General features: G+C 36.5%; 1 protein-coding gene across 9 annotated transcripts in view; it reads left to right on the top strand.

Annotated features, from left to right (window-relative positions):
• NBEA (neurobeachin) overlaps window positions 1-19,019 on the top strand; it is a 473,668-nt gene that overhangs the window by 417,893 nt on the left and 36,756 nt on the right. For all 9 annotated transcript variants that reach the window (XM_051778818.1, XM_051778819.1, XM_051778828.1 and 6 more), the window contains one exon: window positions 8,491-8,658. In XM_051778818.1, coding sequence (XP_051634778.1) covers window positions 8,491-8,658 — 168 coding nt within the window. The remainder of the gene's footprint in view (window positions 1-8,490; window positions 8,659-19,019) is intronic.

Genomic DNA, 19,019 nt, shown 5'->3' with positions numbered 1-19,019 from the left:
GACACTATTTTCTTGTGTTCATACATACTTTTTTGCTTGCTGCAGGCATATATAATGTGTAATTTTATGTGGGAGTAAGTACAAATCCTTATATACTACTTGCACATTTATGAATGTAAACATTTTCTTTAAATCACAGCAAGAATTCCAACATTTCATCCTGAGACTTACCAAAAAAAGCAGAGAATAGCCTATAAAACATCAAGAGGCACAGTGTCATAAATCGACGTAATTTAACCAATTGGTTAACAAACTTTACTAAAATTCTGTGCAAATTAATAAATGGCAGACAGGGGTTTTGAGTTATATCACTTAATTGTTCAGCTGGGTGTTTTATGCTTCAACCTAAACACAGAAATGAACGTGGAAATGGTTTTCCATCAAAAGAGATTCCTTTAAACTTGTGGAAATTAGACTTATTCTAAAGACCAGAAAAGACATTCAATCAAGTTACTTTTAAGACCTTATTACAGTAGCTTCTAAAACACTCAGTGTATACATTAGGGATTTTTGTAGCAGTTTTATTTATCCATACAAACCTAGACTGATTACTATGGAGTTACTCATGAAACATTAATAATGCACTATGTTCAATCCTAACACGATTATGGTCTGACCTCAGCAGTGGTACAAAGGACAGAGGCAGAAAGTGTCCCTGATAACATTACGCTAATGCTGGGCTCATCAATCATAATCACCCAGTTTACCAGGGAAAAAAAAAGCCACGCATAAAACCTTCCACAGATGTGCATCTGTAGTCCTACTCAACCTCTCAGTCCCCACAGACTCTGAGCAATCCTGAGAGCCAGAAATAGAACAGATTCAGTCAGTAAGTCAAGCATGTTAAATCAAGGCAGGGAACACCACTGTGAAACACTGAAGCAGAGCTTTTATAATAAGCATTCTTTAGTTTTGAAACAAAAGATGTAAGATTGTGTAATTCAAAGTTAATTACAATGATATTTTCATTATGGCTTATGCACATATTAAATTACAAATTGCAGTGCTGAGTAAAATGCATTCACTATAAATTATACTTTTGAGAGATTAAATGATGTCCTGTTTTTGTTATGCATATTTTGTTCCTATTACATAACTGTTACTAAGATTGAATTTTCTTTCTGTCTCTGAAATGATTTATTTGCACTCTTGTGCTGCCAATTACATTTTTGTACAGTTCCCTGGCTATTCAGAAGCATGCATAGTATTTCATAATTAAAAAGCTTCTTGAATAGTCGTTAGAAACATCTAGTATGCAATCTCTTTGCTAGGAGGATCTGGAAAATTTATCTTTTCCTCCTGACCATTCAGCAGCAGTTGACATTTCTTTTCTACCAGATAAGCACAAGATAAGACTTGATATTACTTCCTCTGTAGTAGCTTTGATTTTATTTTGTGAATTACCAAGGTTAGTTCTCAATGCAATTAAAACTTATTCAGGCAACAGGGGTTTCAATCTACTTTGGAAATAGCAATGATTTTTTTGGTTTTGAACTTCCTATATTGCTGAAGAATCCTATTTACATTTTGAAGATGTTTACATAAAGGATCACTTTCTGTGCAGACATCCCTGAATAACCCAAATCTGTAAAATGTACTTCTGTGTAACTTTTTTTAGAATATTACTTTACTTAAATGAACATAATTAATTTCAGATACCAGTATTGCCTGGTTTGTTATATGAGGAAAGTCAAGGATTTTGCTTCAATAGTAAGTACAAGAAATGGTAAATGAGTTGAAGAAATATTAGGTAGAGAGGATCTGTATATGCAATGGCTGCAGAGGAGCACAGATGTGAGGGGAGAGAAGAAAAACCCAGCTCGCAGGCTGAAACGACTGATGATCTGTTATTGAGCAGATCTGTAAAGCCAAACTACCTCAGTGTAATTATAAGAAAATATTTTTAAATATACTAAATATAATTTAATAGCAAGATACAAGTGTTTTTTGGAGAGACAGATAGCATATAGGTATGGAAGGGAAGGGAGCAAGGCAGGACCTGCAGAAACAGGAGAGACAGATGCAACTGTGGTACAGACAAGGAGCAGCATCAGAACTTTCCACTTCTCTGGTGACACGAAATACGTGGAGAGCACAAAATGTTGTGTTAGAAAGAGGTTGGAATAGCATATTTTGTAAATCAAGAACTTCTGACACTTTACAGAGCACATAGCATACGTTACAATAAAAACCACTGCCTCCTACTGGAATCTCTGTGAAAAATACTTTTAACATCAAGTTAGGATGAGCAGAGGGGAATTGTGCAGCATTCATACTGCATAGAAGTCTGAAAAGAGATATAGTGCTTGTTCCCAGGAAGCAGTAACTTGGTTTATATTAACTTTTTTTTAGTCTATACATAAACTTACTAATACCTATTTGTATTTTACAACACCTACAGATCAGATTTTTGACCTGTGGAACATGGGTGCATATACTTACCAGCAAATACACAAACCCCACAAAATATGTATACACTAGATGTATAATAATGCTTGCAAATTATCTGCTGGCAATAAAAGTCACTTCACTGAAAACAGTAACAGGAGAAACTCCTTCCTCAAAACAAAACCCATGAAAAAATACTGACTGGAATATTGCTATTTGAAAATGAAGCCTAATAACAGTTATTCAATCAAACAAGTTCAGTTTGAGAGTGCCTGAATTAAACTCTGTTTTCTGTACATTTCAATTATAGTAGAAAGCAAGCTGGATTTCTGTTTAACAGTAAGAATCTTCAAAAACCATAAATAATTACATCATTATATAAGTAATATTTATTATTGCTTTTTTTAAACAAAAAGTTTTCTTATATTTCATATTAAAGAGATGCTCAAAAAATTAAACCCCCGGAAATGTTTTATAACCAAAATGTTCTTGAAAAATGCTTTAGCACTGGCCTATTTTGAGGATATTATTGTTATCTTTTTCTATATATTGTTCCTACTGTACCTACAAATTATTTTCTATACAGTAAATTCTCTCGCCCTATTCCCTACTGAGCACTGCATATTCTTGAGAAACCAAACGATGTACTGTTGACAGTGAACAGCTCATAAATTTTCAGGAGGCACTTACATGGATAGGGAGCAGCCTGTGCATTAGAGCAAATTAGGGAGAGGATTCCGCAAGTATCGCATGAGTAGCATTGCAGAAGTACTTGGAGAAACACCAGCAAACCAGGTCAGACCTGACATAAGAAGCTTTCTCCTGACTAACATTAATCCAGATTATAAAGCACAGATCAGAAGCCTTTTCCCTGAGGGCCAGTGGGACTTTGTAACATTTTAGTGGCTCATTCTTGAGTGCACCCTACCTATTGTTCATGCCCAGTGCCCTACCCCACAGGACACCCTGACTGGGGCACCATGAACATCACACAGCACCCGTTGCAGCCTGCAGCTGGAGGCTGTGTGGTGCTACGGCCCATGAAGAGTCATTCTGCTTCACAGCTCTGGCTCCTCTCTCCACCATCCACTCTGGTCTCTGCTCCAAATCCTGCACCACCCCAGTCTTACATCACACAGCTACTACTCCTTGATACCCCCAACATCCTCAGAGCCTCCTTGACAATAATTCTTCTGAATGTCACGTTTGTGTGGAGTTCTGAAATTTATATTTCAAAATAATTAAATTCTCGTGCCACAGATTTACTCACAATTTTCTCAAGAAACGGAGGTATTTCCCCAAGGAACTAAAGACCCCAAAGTTCTTTAGAGAACCATTAGACCTCTAAACATAGTACAATAAATCTGTTTAAAGAATTGGAGACATTAGATATTCAACTGCTAAAAAGTAACTCATTTAATAAGTTATTAAAGAACTATTAATCCTTGTGAAATAGAAGTTCTCCAAACCTACCAGGGTCAGTAAGGCCTTCTCTGAAATGGCAAGCTGCTTAGTAAGGGCTTGTCATGTGAGTGGAAAGTGCCTCAAGGAAATATAACATAGATGTGCAACTCTCCTAACTCTTCTAACTGTAAAGGTCAAAAAAAGTGTACCCCCCCCCATGAGCAAGACTGACAAACTGATGGTAATGGACAAGGTACTCAACAGTTTTTTACCTCAGTCTTCTATTGCGACCTCTCTTTCCACACCTCTCGAGTGACTGGACTGCAAGATGGGGTCTTGGAGAGCAAAGTCCCTCCCACTGTACGAGAAGATCAGTTTTATGGCCACCTGAAGAACATGAACATACTAAAAGTCTGTGGCATCTGATGAGTTGCATCCCAGAGTCCTTTGGGAATTGACTGATGTAGTTGTCAAGCCACTCTCCATAAAATGTCATGGCAGTCAGGTGAAGTCTCTGGTGACTGGGAAAAGGGAAACATTCCACTCATTTTTAAAAAGGGTAGAAAGTAGGATGCTGGGAATCACTTAACTGTGAGCCTCACCTCTGTGCCTGGGAAGCTCATGGAACAGATCCTCCTAGAACCCATGCTAAGGCACATGGAGGAAGGGAGGTGATTTGAGACAGCCAGCATGGCTTCACCAAGGGCAAGTCCTTCCTGACAAACCTAGTGACCTTTTACAATGGAGTGACTACATCAGTGGACATGGGAAGGGCTACAGATGTCATCTGTCTGGATTTGTATAAAGCCTTTGACATGGTCCCTCATGGCATCCTTCTCTCTAAATTGGAGAAAGGTGGATTTAATGGATGGACTGTTTGGTGGGTAAGGAATTGGTTGGACAGTCACATCCAGAGGGTAATGGTCAACAACTCAATGTCCAGATGGACATCGGTGACAAGTGGTGGTCTCTACTGGGACCGGTACTGTTTAATATCTTCATCAATGACATAGACAGTGGGATCGAGTGCGCCCTCAGCGAGTTTGCAGATGACACCACTCTGAGTGATGTGGTTACCACACCTGAGGGATGGGATTTCATCCAGAAGGAAATGAAAAAGCTCAAGAAGTGGCCCCATGGGCCTCACAAGGTTCAACAAGACCAAGTGCAAGGTCCTGCACCTGGGTTAAGACAACCCCTGGTATGAATACAGACTGAGAGATGAACAGATTGAGAGCAGCCCTGCTGAGAAGGATTTGAGGGTACTGGTGGATGAGAGGCTGGACATGAACCAGAAAAGTGCACCTGCAGCTCAGAAGGCCAACTGTGTCCTGGACTACATCAAAAGAAACATAGCCAGCAGGTTAAGGGCTGCCCCTCTGCTCGCCTCTTACAAGACCCCCACCTAGGGTGCTGCATCCAGCTCTGGGATCCTCAGAAAGGACACTGACCTGTTAGAATGGGTCCAGGGGTGGGTCATGAAGATGACCAGAGGTCTGGAGCACCTGTCCTATGAAGACAGTCTAAGAGAGCTGGGGTTATCTAGACCTGAGAAGAGAAGGCTCCAAGGAGACCTTATTGTGACCTTTCAGTACTTAAAGAGGCCTATAAGAAAGATGGGGACAAAATTTTTAGCAGGACTGACTGAGATAGGACAGGGGATAATGACTTGAAATGAAAAGAGGGTAGATTCAGAGGGGATATAAGGAAGAAATTTTTCACAATGAGGATGATGAAACACTGGAACAAGTTACCCAGAGATGTGGTGAATGCCCCATCCCTGGAAACATTCAAGGTCAGGTGGGACAGGACTATGGGCAACTTGAATTGGTTGAAGATATCCCTGCTCGTTGCAAGGGGATTGAACTAGATGATCTTTTAAGGTCCCTTCCAATCCAAACTGTTCTACTGTTCTGTGTTTCTGTGATTCTAACACCAGAGGATTTTAGATGAGATAATGGGAGAAATATGCTCATTCAGCTCAAGTGTTGATTTTTTTCAAATTTACTCTCCCACTCTTGAATAGTCAAAAGCTTTGTCATTTTCCTGAAATGCTCTAGAAGTAGCAATGCTATATTCTAGAAGTAACAATGCTATTTTTGAGCAAAGGAAATGCCTAATAATTTTTTGTAGTTACTTCTTAATAAATAAATTATAGATACAGATGGAAAGAGACTTTAAATATGCAGAGTTCAGATGCTCAAGAGAACAGTTAGGCTGCTCACCGTAAGTTGATTTGAGATAGATGCTGGAAAGATAACAGACTTTAAATCCTAAATTCTTAAAGGATTTAGGAACATTACATACAAAAGCAACATTAAAAATTAAGCATTTAAAAGTAAGGAAATGCTTTATTTGTGGTGACTGTGGCATACTTAATTTTATCCTTGCATGCTAGCATCCTGCACTCTAATTGAGGTAAAAGTCCAGTGAAAAAGATTATATGGGATGATGTAGTTGCTGACTGCATCATGTTGTACACACACGGTGTAACATAATTAAGGATTTGGCATTTTTTAATTATTTATTGGCAGTCATACTTTGAAACCGAATAGTATTAGTTTAATAGTATTTCGTGTTTAGTATTAAGCAACATTAATCCTATTTAAATAATATCACTCACGATATGCATGTGGTGACTTCTGATTTTGAAAAAGAAACAACAAAACTTTCTATGGTTGTCTGCAACATTTCTTTAAAGCTTTTTACAGTATGTTGAACTTAAGCCCTTTAAAACTGAACCACATGTCAGCTTTTAAGCCGGAGCGTTCCCATCCATTTTCCTCAGAAATAATAGTCCCCAGTTTTGACAGAAAAGGGTCCAGTTTTCCACCAAAGCACAGAGAATTCCTCTTCCACGATGATCATTACAGGGAAAATATCTGAGGAACGATCGCATGCGGTACCCAGCAAGCCAGCCCCACGTGATTTACCCTATCTGAGGCTGTTCCTGGGGGCAGAGGGTGGGCAGGGGGCAGCTGCCTGTAAGCAGTGAACGGCAGGGTGCTACAGTGACCAATGATTGTTTTGGAAGCAGCCTCCTTTTGATGTAAATGAACAAAATGGATAATCTTTTCCCAACATTTATCTCCGTGAAGAATCTGAACTTTCCTTGGGCAGACATGAAACTATCGTAGCTGGGTAGTGTTTGTGCTTAGTAGTGGCACTGTGATAAAAACAATGGAGGAGTTAGGATTTCTCAGGGGAAGGAAAAAAACCCACAATCTTTGAGAATGAAAAGTGTAGGTAACGTACAGGGTTACTTTCAGCTCTGCCTGTATGCAGTGAGTAGTAGTAAGGTTGACATAGATGTTTACATAATAAATTGTACTAAGGCTGGTATTTTTTCAGCAGAGCAAACCAGGATCTTTTTCAGTGGTGCCCAGTGACAGGACATGAGGCAATGGGCACAAATTGAAACAAGAAGTTCCCTCCGAACATCAGGAAACATATTTTTCACTCTGAGGGTGGTGGAGCATTGGCACAGGGAGGTTGTGAAGCCTCCATCCTTGGAGATATTAAAGAGACATCTGGGTACAGTCCTGGGCAGCCTGCTCTAGGTGGCCCTGCTGGAGCAGAGGGTTTGGACCAGGTTATTTCGAGATGTCCCTTCCAAACTAAGCCATTCTGTGATTCTGTATTTTCTTTTATTATTTTCTAATAAACTAATGAAAAATTAGTTCCCAAATTTGAGAATTGAACTGCACTTGTTCTCATCAAAGGGAGCTAGGCATATGACACTGTTCAAAATTGGGACTGTGATGGAGTTGGGGCAAGGACATGTATAAAAACTTCATCAATGAACTATAAATCTTTATCTAAATACCTGTTCCTGTTTATCACTGTTTGTATTTGAAGGTAGCATTAGGAATAAAGGAATGAGTGTGCCAGAATGCTATCTTAAATACGCAATGAGTCTTTATAGGAGAATGATTTGTGAATCAAGGTACAGACTCATGGAAAAATAGGACAGGTAGTCTGGTAGAGGGGTAAAGAGAAACTGTGTAATGCCTTCAGCTTTCTAAAACTCCAGGCAATGATATCTACTGAAGTTACCAGTTGTGTCTGATAAAGGCATATGGATTGGATCAGGCTCAAGAGTAATACTATCATCATTTCCTCTGTCTAGAATTAATCTCTTTCCACATGCTGAGCAAAGGAATAGCAATCCTTGAACCCATTTTTAAACTAGCTGGTCATGGCTTCTGTTTTCTGTAGTGAACCAACCTAATATCAGAAATGAGTGGGAAAATTGTGATTGATTTCTCCTTTGAGAAACTAGTCACAAGGTGCACATGGAGTTCAGAACCTCATTTTCCTGATACAACTTTTTAATTGTCAAATTTTCATTTTAGATTTAAGGCTAATTGAACTAGTTAGAAAATGAGTTGGAAGATTGGTTTTTTTAATGTTTTCCCCACTTCCATTAGGTTATTTTGAAAAATTATGTAACTTACTTGACGAGCCCAAAAATTTATAATTAAAACCCTTGCAGTTGGGAGAAACCCAGTAGCTAAGAAGAAACATGATATAAAATGAAGGAAAAGAGAATATCCTTTTAGTCCTTCTCTCAATATATCCAGTTACAATTTTTAATGTTTGAAGGATTTCAAATGTATAAAATAAGCCTGAACAGAAAATTTAACAATACCCATTATGTTTTCTCAGTTACTTCCTAACCCTGAATTTCACTTGCAGGCCCTGGAAAGTGAGTTTGTATCGTGTCAACTTCATCAGTGGATTGACCTTATATTTGGCTACAAGCAACGAGGACCAGAAGCAGTGCGTGCACTCAATGTTTTCCACTACCTAACATATGAAGGCTCTGTGAACCTGGACAGTATCACTGATCCTGTCCTCAGGGAGGTAGGTGTTTACTGTTGTTTCATTCCAAAAACTGTTGTCATCTCACAAGAAATGGTACTTCTTCCATCTTTCACTGCTGGAGAAAATTGGTGTGTGAGTTGATTCAGAATTTAGTTCCTAGGCGACTTCAGAAGCAAGTTTGAATAAACTAGCAATAAAACAGATGTCCCTAATATATTTAATAGGCAGTTATGATGTGGGAAATTGTAATGCAATGCACATTCTGTAATATATAGTCTGCTACTTTTTATCATATACTTTTGTTAAGTTCACTTAGTAGAACTGAAAAACTGAAAGAAAAAACTGCATCATTGTCATAGGGAAAAAAATTTAACCTTTTCAGTCAGACGATGTTGGTGAAAATATGTGTCTGAGAAAGAATATATTTGCTAGATTTACAACAGCAAATATTCAGATTACTTTTGTTTTAATCACATAAAGTATAATTAAACTGTTACCTAAACAGAAAATGTTTGCTATTTTTTGTGCATACAAGTATTTATGTTTGTATATATGTATGCATAAAATATATATATGTGTATATATATACAAGTATTTTAAATTAATTGGTAATTTTTTTAAAAAATTGTTATAGATATCCTGATACATGTTTCCTTCCAGTGAGTGTATTTGTTTTTAGTAAGACTATTAGTTTGAATGATGATTTTCTAATACCATCCATTTGTTGACTAAAACAATTGAAATTTTGTGCAAAGTGTGAAGAAGCAACAGCTGCTAGATGAGTACTGCTGTGATGAAGCTCTACACACAGTCTTCCATTCCCCCAGATAGCTGCCATCTGCTGTATGCAAAACAGTAATAATTTATACATTGCCAGGCAGTGAGGTTTTGTTTGTTTGTTTGTTTGTTTTCCAGTCTTGGAGACAGAAATCTAGAGATTTCAGAGAGAAATAGATTTGAGAAACCATTCATATTCAGCTAACTGTTGGGGTTTGTCATGTTGGTTTTTAGCAGTGTGTTGCTGCATCCTGTTACATTTGATGCTTTTTTAGGAGTGGAAATAAAAAACCATTCAGACCCCTGGCTTCCTAGAGCTGGATTTTCACTCTATGCATTGCAAAGTTTAGATTTTCTAAGCAATTAATATTTGCTTAGTTTTAAGAATGACTAGAGTTGCTTTGATTCCCCTTGCCTCACATATTTAATGTTGATATGTACGTAATAGTTTTCTGAATTTAAAACGTTGAGCATGAAAAGAGTCATGCTTTTCTAGAGATACAAAGAAGCAATGCTTTTTAAAGTATAAAACAGGTGTCAAACACCATGAACACAAGGGATTTTCACGGCTTAAGGTCCTGATTTGCATGGGCAGACTCCTGTGTCTTGACTTTAAAGGCCTTCTCCCACAGGGCAGCTTGTGGGATTGAGGTCTATTTGTCTATTCGCCTTATTTAACATCTTATAACATGATGAGACTCTTTAGCTCTCCTGTGACTCTACTTACATGCATAACTTGTCATCAGAAATTTAAAAAAATTAATGGAGATGTTTTTGTTCACTCACTTGTACATCTAACCCATGCCCTTTCAGTCAATAACATATAAACCTCTTCTTGGGCTATTTAACTTTATCTTCATTGCCACAAGTTGGATTTGTAAATAAAATTCATTGTTAGCAATGAGAAGGCAACAAGTCCAGGAAAAATGAATCCTTCTCATTTTTGTTATATATAGATAAAAAGTAGTATGCATCCATTTAAAAATAGTGTGCTTTCTCCTGCTAGAGATCTCAGGCATTGTTGATTTGTGCTTTGTCATAAGAAGACTTAAAAAATACTTTTTATTCATTTCTAATCAGGATTAACAGTACATGTGTAAATATGGACAGATTTAGGCCTGCCTTCTGTTTTCCTGGGCGCTGTTTATAAAACTAGCAGACATTCTCTGGCCAGTAATAAAGCATTTGACATCTTGATGATCTAGTGGACCATATATTTGGATGTCATGTTTCTGTTACAAATATATATATTGTTTTCTTGGCTTTTTTGTTGTTGTTTGTTTTGCTTTTGTTTGGATTTGTTTTACTTTATTTTGGTTTTTTGTAGATATTCCAGAAAATAAATTAAAAGCAAAAAGATATTTTAAAAGCCTCCGAAGACCCCTTATAAATGCAGAAATGTAAGGATAGAATACTAGCACCCTTAAAAGTAGTGATAACAATTGTTTATCATATTTTACAGTGGTAGGTGGTGATGTCTGGCATCTTAATTTAGAAACACTTCAATTTAGCATTGATTGCACTCTGCAGTTATCCAGAAAAATGCATATCTCAGTATCCAAGTGCTCTTGATGTTTATTTTGTAAACAAACTGAAATATTTTGGTTTTGTCTCATGGAAGATGGCAATGTTCTCAATAAATGGTGGTAAAATGTGCCGATCAATACAACCTTATTGTCAGGAGCCATTATCAGGCCAATGGGCTCAAGCATGGCAGTAACCTCTTCAAACTGTGACCGTAACTAATTTCATATTGAGCTGAGTCCCAGCAGAATCTATCCAGTGAAATAAGTCTCCAAACAAAAAAAAAAAACAGACAAACATCCCATTTAGGTCTGAGCTGATTGAAAGACATAATTTAAACTGGCAGGGCACCATGACCTGTTTATGCTATACCATGGTGTTTTCATTTTCACCCTTTGCTCAAGCATCTCACTTAACCACTAAGGAATATGTTCTTAGCTTTCTGTGAAGAATGTTAAAGAGGTCACTTCAGTAGCCATCTAACTAGAAAAAAAGTATTCAATGGTGGAACAACTTATCCCTGCCATTCCTTGCCTCTTTCTCACATGCATTGGAAGACCTCCAAGAACTCTCTACTGTTTAACAGTGGAAAAATGGCCATCCTGTGCTTTTTCTCTCTTTCAACCTATTCAGTAGAAGACTTTGCATCTGACTTGCTTTCTTCTTTTTACATTTTGAAAATTCCCAATGGTTGAAACCAGAATGCTGGATAGAATTTAGTTTTAGATTACTATAGTCTATGAAATCACATACATCTGTTTCTGTAATAACTCTTTGGCAACTTAAGAGCTGCACTGGATGGGTAAAATAAGCTGATTTCATTTCAACATACTGATTTTGATTTTTCAAACAACTTTGTAATTTTCTGATACCACAAAAAATACTTGATCATAATTTATCTCAAGTAGCAATGAGAGCAACATGAAAGTCCTGATTTACATGCTCCACAGAATGTATAAAATTGAATTTTATGGGTTTGATCTTTTCTGATTAGAAATTGGGAAGTTCTCCAGTTCTATCAGTTCTAATGGTCTCTCTTAGTCTGCCCATTGCAAAATGGTTTTCATATTGTAATGAGGAGGGAAAAAAATGTGTAACAAACATTTTCCAGGCCCCAAATTATATTTTTTTTATTTCAACCTATGTTATTCTATTGCTAAATTCTTTCCTTTTGAAAGTAAAAGCAGTGAGGTGAAAGCTTGAAGAACAGCTTAAGGATATTGATTCATTCTTATTTGATAGGTGGAATAATGGATGCAGCACTAACCACAGCAATTACAACATTAAAATGTCAAGAAATTAGAGGTCAAAATAACAGATAATTTTCTTCCTTTTGTCAGATTAAAAATTGACACTGTTTGACAGCACAGGATTTCTAGCTGAGAAAATTATGACAGCTTAACTCATCTTGTACTCGTAAGGCAGTAATTGATAATGAACTTTACCATGACAGTCCTCTCCTGTGGAGAAACATGACAGAACATCCATGGTACAAAGTCTGTATCTCTTTTTAATATGTAAACAGTAGTTATATTGGACATTAGATGTTATTTGGAATTGTCTTTACTGTTAGTTTACATCATAATCCAAATCCTTTCCTCTGGACAGACTTGGCTGACTTCAGGGGATTGATGCTGAGAATGCTAATGTATAAAGAACAACATAGGAAATGTGGTTTATTTGTGATGCTCCAGTGCTACTGGTCCACTTCTTTGGTGAAATACAGTTCCTCCTCTGTTTTCTTCCAGAATGTCTATAGATTTTAGGAGCCTCATTTTTTCTCCAAACACCTGGAAATCTGGGCCTTCAAAAATCCTAGAGATGTGTTTTTTTCAAGTTAGAAACTTGTATGACACAAAGTGTTGTGGCTGAAAGGGAAAAACAAAGCCATTCTGGTCATTAGAAAATGAAACAGATGAGTTAAAATTATTTTTGCTTATTACTACCTTAATTTAATACCTTATAGATTAAACACAAAAAAATGGGCACTTTAGTGCATACAAGGCTAATCACATGTAGTACTGAAAGCACATTTAGTTGAAGAAAAATACTATTTCAGTTTTTCTGATTAGTTTTTTTGGGTTTTTGTTTGCTTGTTTATTTTTAAATCATAGCCAGATCTCTGTTTATTTCTTTTTTAGACTTTCACGTAGTTTGTGATTAGAAATATTTTGAAAAACCTTTTCAGCTTTTGGGTTGCCCTAGACTTTAGACTAACTTGGTGTCATCTTTGTGTTAAGTTGCAAAATCCAGCTTACAGCGACTTCCCTGTGACTGCTGCATCTTCACCAAACACTTGTATCCCCCCAGTCTGGCAGGAATTGCGTGTGAGTAGGAAAGCAAGGCAGTGTGAAGCTAGTGGGCTCAGATATTTTTCTGAGCAGCCACCTGTCAAAATACCTGAGCATACTCACAACTCACACAGCAAATTGAAAAATGATTAAAATTACTAGTGTTTGACAGGCAGTTGCTGTGCCCGTAAACTAATCCTAGAAGAACAGTTTTTCTGGCAGCTAACAGAGCATATGGCCTATGCAATATTTATTTCTTTGGTGGTGACTTGATATTTAGCATATTTAAATAATTTGAAAAGTCATAATGAAGAAGTAGATGCAATGTTTTTCAGCTACCCTCATTTCTGGGTTATATTTTTCCTCTTATATTTCCCTCTGTTATCTCTTTCTTTGATCTGACAGGAATAACAAAGCATCCCTCTGGATCTGCTATAGTGAAATATGCCCACAGGAAGCAGAGTAGATCACATCAGTTTTCACTTTTTTTTTTTCCTTTCTTTTTTTTCCCCCTCCTTGCTGAAACACTTTTTGCTACTACAGAGGGCTGACATGATAGGGCTGTCAAGACTCAGTAAGATAGATATATCTTTAACAAAAGGAACTGGAATGCTAGCCTTTCCCTGGTGACTGAACCTGGCAAATTTATGAGGAAAAAATTAACATGCCATTCTAATAGCACTATATAACACTTTCAAGGTAGCACCAGCCCTTGCCACCATGTGCTCGTTCTTTCTTTCGCTCACAGTTATTTTTATTTATTCAGATTTCATTTTTAACTCATTAAGATCTTTTTCTTCTGGGAGCCGTTTCTTTGATGTGACAAGAATATCAAAACCACCCCTATGGATCTGCTTGATTGAATTGTACCCACAGCACTGACCACTTAACATGTTCACTTGTACTTAATTGCCTCCATACAAGGGATGGTCTTTCCTTCCTTTCTGCTTAGGCATGAATATGGATAGTGGTGAAATTAGTAGGAAGCTGCATGTAGTATCAATGCCTACTTTTTTCAAAGTTAATTGAAGGTATTTGAGTAAAAGCTGTCATTAAAGTAGAAATTATTTTCCTATATGCCAAGGACTCTTTTCTTCTCTTAGAAATGTGTACTTGCATTCTATTGATTTTTGTCAAGAAATCTACATCTCCTTCATTCCCAAATACTGTTCTTCCCAGACATACAGAACAAGGATTTTTTTCCAAATTTATACTGATTTGGGGGGAAAAAAAGTGATTATGTTATACTATTTTTGGCCTGTGAGTGTGTTTTGTATGCATTAAGAGATTATCAACAGAAAACTAGTGGAATTTTTATGTTTCACTCTTGGAACAGCTAGGGATATAACAGTGAGTTTCAGAGATCAATATCCTCTTCACTAAATGGGAAAGGAATAATTTTTACTTGCTGTCACTTTGTTATGATAGTTCTCTGTAGATCAACAAGAAAAACACAGGGACTTTTTGAGGGTAAGATATTTATTTTTGTAGGTAAAGATTCGTGTAAAAGACACTGAATACAGGAAAAGACACTTTAAATTAGAATATTCAATAAGGAATTATATAAATTGCATGAAGTCAGTTACCATGCAGTAATTTCCCAATGTATAGGCTTTTATTTGGATTTTAATATATGCACTTTTATCTGTTTGTTGTTCAGAGGAAAGGGCTTTCAGAAGGTGCTTACTTCAGAATAACTGAAACATTTTAATTATGCATCCAATTTAACTATGAAATAACTTTTTGGGAGCACCTACCCTGAGTAACACAAGCCATTTACAACAAGGAGTCAGAAATCATGATCTGATCTATAGGACTCCAATCTGAAAATATCCTTCTACAATTGCTTAAAGCAATTATCCACAGTTAGATTAATGCTTTATCACAATATCTCCAGCTAATGAATGTATTAGAGATGGTCAGTTAGTCAGTATTTTAGAGAATCTGTGATGTTCTGAGTCTATGACCATTCCTGGATCATGCTGTTATATGTTTATGGGAATTAAGAATCTTTTCATAATCAAGAAAGGACACAATTTGTGAAAGCAAAAAAAAATTGTGGCATACAGGTGGGGGTTTTGTCCCTAATGGCATATTAGTTTTGGGATTTGTTTATTATTTATTGTACTTGCAATTAAAAAGTTCAGCATTCAGATAGAGCTAAGCACTGCCACTCAATGCACATCACCAACTTTACACCGACCATTCAAACCAAAGAACTGATGACAACTTATTTAGCTGATGAGACTTCAATCAACCTATTCATTCATTCATCAGAGGAATACTAGGGTGAATTTTAAGTGACCCATAGCCCTGGAAAATATATTCTAATACTTCAACCCACTTGAAGTATTATTTGGAATAAATTGTTTGGCCCATTCTCATCTACGTTAGAAATTTTGTATGCATTTTAAATCCCAGAGTCTTACCCAAACTGAGTTTAGTGCTTTGCCTATATGAAAAAAACATTAACTGCAATTGCTCTCTTTTATTGCTGAAATATATAAAAGAAATATATATCACTTTTGTACATGAAAATTTCTTCTTTATTGTCTGGGGTTTTTCGGTTTTCTCCATATGGATGACAGGTAGCAATTATTGATTTTTAAAATTAGCGACAAGCATTTTCACATAGACTGAAAGTGATATTTTATGCGAAAGAGAGAGATGGGGTGAAAATTGCTGCATCTGATTGTAGCAGAAATAGCTGGAAGGGGCTTCTTTTTTCCTATTAGCACAGATTTCAGTTATATTATGCTGTCACTACCTCAGTATAAATTAACTATTATTCAAAACATTTCCCACACAGTAGTTTATTGGAACAGATATTACTAAGTCTAAGTATCTAGTCATTCACTTAGAAAGATGCAAAGCTGAGCTTTCTAAATGTTTTAAACATATTGATAATGTGCCTCTTTAATGTCACTTCGAAGCCTGTATACAGCATATCTATATTATTGTTTTCAATTTATGTCAAGAACAAAGTGAAGTTTTGAAGAATGTGTTCTGGGAAATAATCCAAACAAAATTATTTCTTTATAACCTAAACCCTGCAAATAACTGAGAACATTTATTTTAAATGTAACAGTATAACCTTGTTCCAAAACTGAACTTCTAATATACACTGAAACCTGATGAATACTCTGTGTGACAACTTTCAGTATGTATGTTTTACCTACTTCTCTGTCAGTCCTTTTTCAGTTGTAAGTTTTGAAGGTTTGCCTGTTCTCTGAAATAGATCTTGTGTCCTGCAGTGGATAAATTGAAAGTTGGCAGATGGTTGGATCCTCATCATAACTACAATTTGTAGTGAAGTATGTGTGCTTTCAAAATCTCAGTGCACCTTCTTGAAGTGGGAACAAGGCAAATGATTTGTGATAGAAAGATCAGGTTGAGAGCAGAGAGATAAGCCAGCATTTACTTTCTGTTCAGATGAAAAACGAAAACCACTAACGTTATATTGCCACATTCTTTACTTAATTTTATTTCATTAACAAGGAAAGATTTTACTCAAGGGTTTTGCTATTTTTTTGGTCAAAGCAGAAGTAGAACATAAAGTCACATTTTTAATTTTGTATGATTTTATATTTATAAAAGAAGAACAAAATGCATATACTAGGTACTTTGGTTTACTGAGCCTGTCCTACTTTCCAAGCATTAAAAATGTCTTCAGTCATTGTGTTTTATTTCAATAATAAACCAGAGCAAAAAACATCATAGCTAAATTGCATGCTTTAGTGATTAAGTACCCTTTTCTCTTTTATTACTGCCAAGCTTTCAGAAGACCTGTTCTGCAGTTTGCCTCGCTGTTTACCTCATTTTCTTTTGTGTTTCCCTACAGGGGAAGTTCTTAATTGTAAAAATAAGTAGAAATAAATATGATGTGTATGTTCTGCACAATGGCTTTCTGAAACATGTGTAAGTTATTCTACTGGCAGCAAAGGTTACTCATTATCTGAGCTATTAATAACATTTATTTTCCACAACAATTAGATTCTCTAGGCTAAATCCTATACTTTCATTTATTCTACATCAAAAGGTGTCACTGTCCCAGTAGTTTAAAAGACTACCTGCTTATGATTATTTGAATCCTTGTCATCTACTGGTCAAATTGCCACAGGGTATGAAAAGTTGCTAGTAGAGCACCTTTCTCTCATGTTTTGGTTGAAATTCCTCATGAACACAGTGTGTTATTTTTTGTACTGCTTTACCAAAAAGATCTCAGAGAGAGAGCATCCTAGTGATAAGAGGACGGAGAAGGCTGATTTAGGAACAGGGCTTCAAGAGTTGGATGGAAAATAACAGTCAAAGAGAATGTGTAGCAGAAAGGCAGGAATATGGAGAGTTCATGCCAGCTGAGATGGGGATGTTGCTATGTTTGATTCCAGATCAGCTAGCAGTTGCAGGGTCAAATTTGTCAAAACAAAAGTTTAGACAAAATGGCAGACATTTTCAAAGTTCTATAGGCTATAATTTGGCTGTAGACATAAGATAAATTGTAGAAGTCTCGTTAAATGGATCATCTCAAACTAGAATGAGCAAACACTGTGAAAATCAGTTGTTAGGAAGAATGTACAATGTAGGCAGATAGAAAAATTGTGATGTTTTCATATGAATCTTTTATTCTGTTACGTTCTGTTATGATGATAGCTGTAAGCATGATATGAACACAACTGCTTTTTCAGTAACTCCATTAATCTGTGCCTCTTATGATTACATTAAGTTCTATTGTAAGTAATTGCATTTGTTTTAATTCATGATTATCTTTATAAATTTTTAATTTCTGAAAAATTAATGGTTAATGTAGATATTTTTTTAATTGATACATCATGAATGGAATTTTTTCCAGACAGCCAGCTCTTCTGTGGTCTTCATTGTTTAAGACCCGCCATCTGAGTGGTTGGTCCTTTGATGACTTAATTAGGCTAAAGTCAATAGGTTTAAAATTTGTGGTCAAAGTTTCAAAGTTTCAGTGAAAACTCCTGCTGATATTACTGTTGCATTTTTAGGAATCAGATACCTATACCTAAAGGACTCTGTGCTCCTAAAAATTACATTTAAAAACATATACAGTCTCTTAAACAAAACCAAAGACAAGGAGAGGTAATAAATAGTATTAAACCTGACAAGGTCCCCAACAAGTTCTCCCTTCTATCAGCACAGAGTAAAATTTTGCAGTCTGTAAGAGGCAGTGCACAATTCAGATGACATCAGCATCCCTGAAAACCATGGAAAGTAGCCCAATGCTACTTCCTTGTCTTCACTCCCAGTTACTTCCCAAGCACTTAACAAGTGTAGGGTACTTGTAGTTTTTTCTTTTCTTCTGGCAGCAACATGGGAACCAGCAAAGCCAGTCTCTTTGTGCTCTCTGTGACCTTTCATTGCTAGAAGTCACAAGCCATTTAGTCACCCAGCTTGAAGTCAGGGGTCCTTCAGAAATATTCAGTGCCAAAGTTTCCTCCAAAATACCACTGTTTTTTTCACTTGGTGTGTTGGCCTGTTGAGAGCTGTGAGTGGAAGTCAGGCTGACTGCTTCTGCTTGCCAGACCAGGCTGTAGAATAAGGACAGAGGTGCTCAGTTTTGCTGTTTTGTCCAGACTGGAGTTTTCTCTATGTCTCTTTCCCCAGGAGATCTTCATGAACAGTAGAAGTTTCTTTCTTCTACCTTGATGGAGAGGAAAATAACAAGAGATTTTTAACAAGTACCTTCTCTGTTTTGTAGCATTTTTACTCCTGCACAGCATCTGGGGCTTTATTGTTGTAGGACTATAAATGTAGAATACAACTGTCTTCATTGCCACAGAATAA

Source organism: Manacus candei, unplaced genomic scaffold, assembly GCF_025592945.1.
Source record: "Manacus candei isolate 608988 ecotype Guabito, Panama unplaced genomic scaffold, ASM2559294v1 h1tg000014l, whole genome shotgun sequence".
Classification (NCBI taxonomy): domain Eukaryota; kingdom Metazoa; phylum Chordata; class Aves; order Passeriformes; family Pipridae; genus Manacus; species Manacus candei.
The sequence above is the reverse complement of the archived record's forward strand: the minus strand, read 5'-3'. Positions and strand labels throughout refer to the sequence as shown.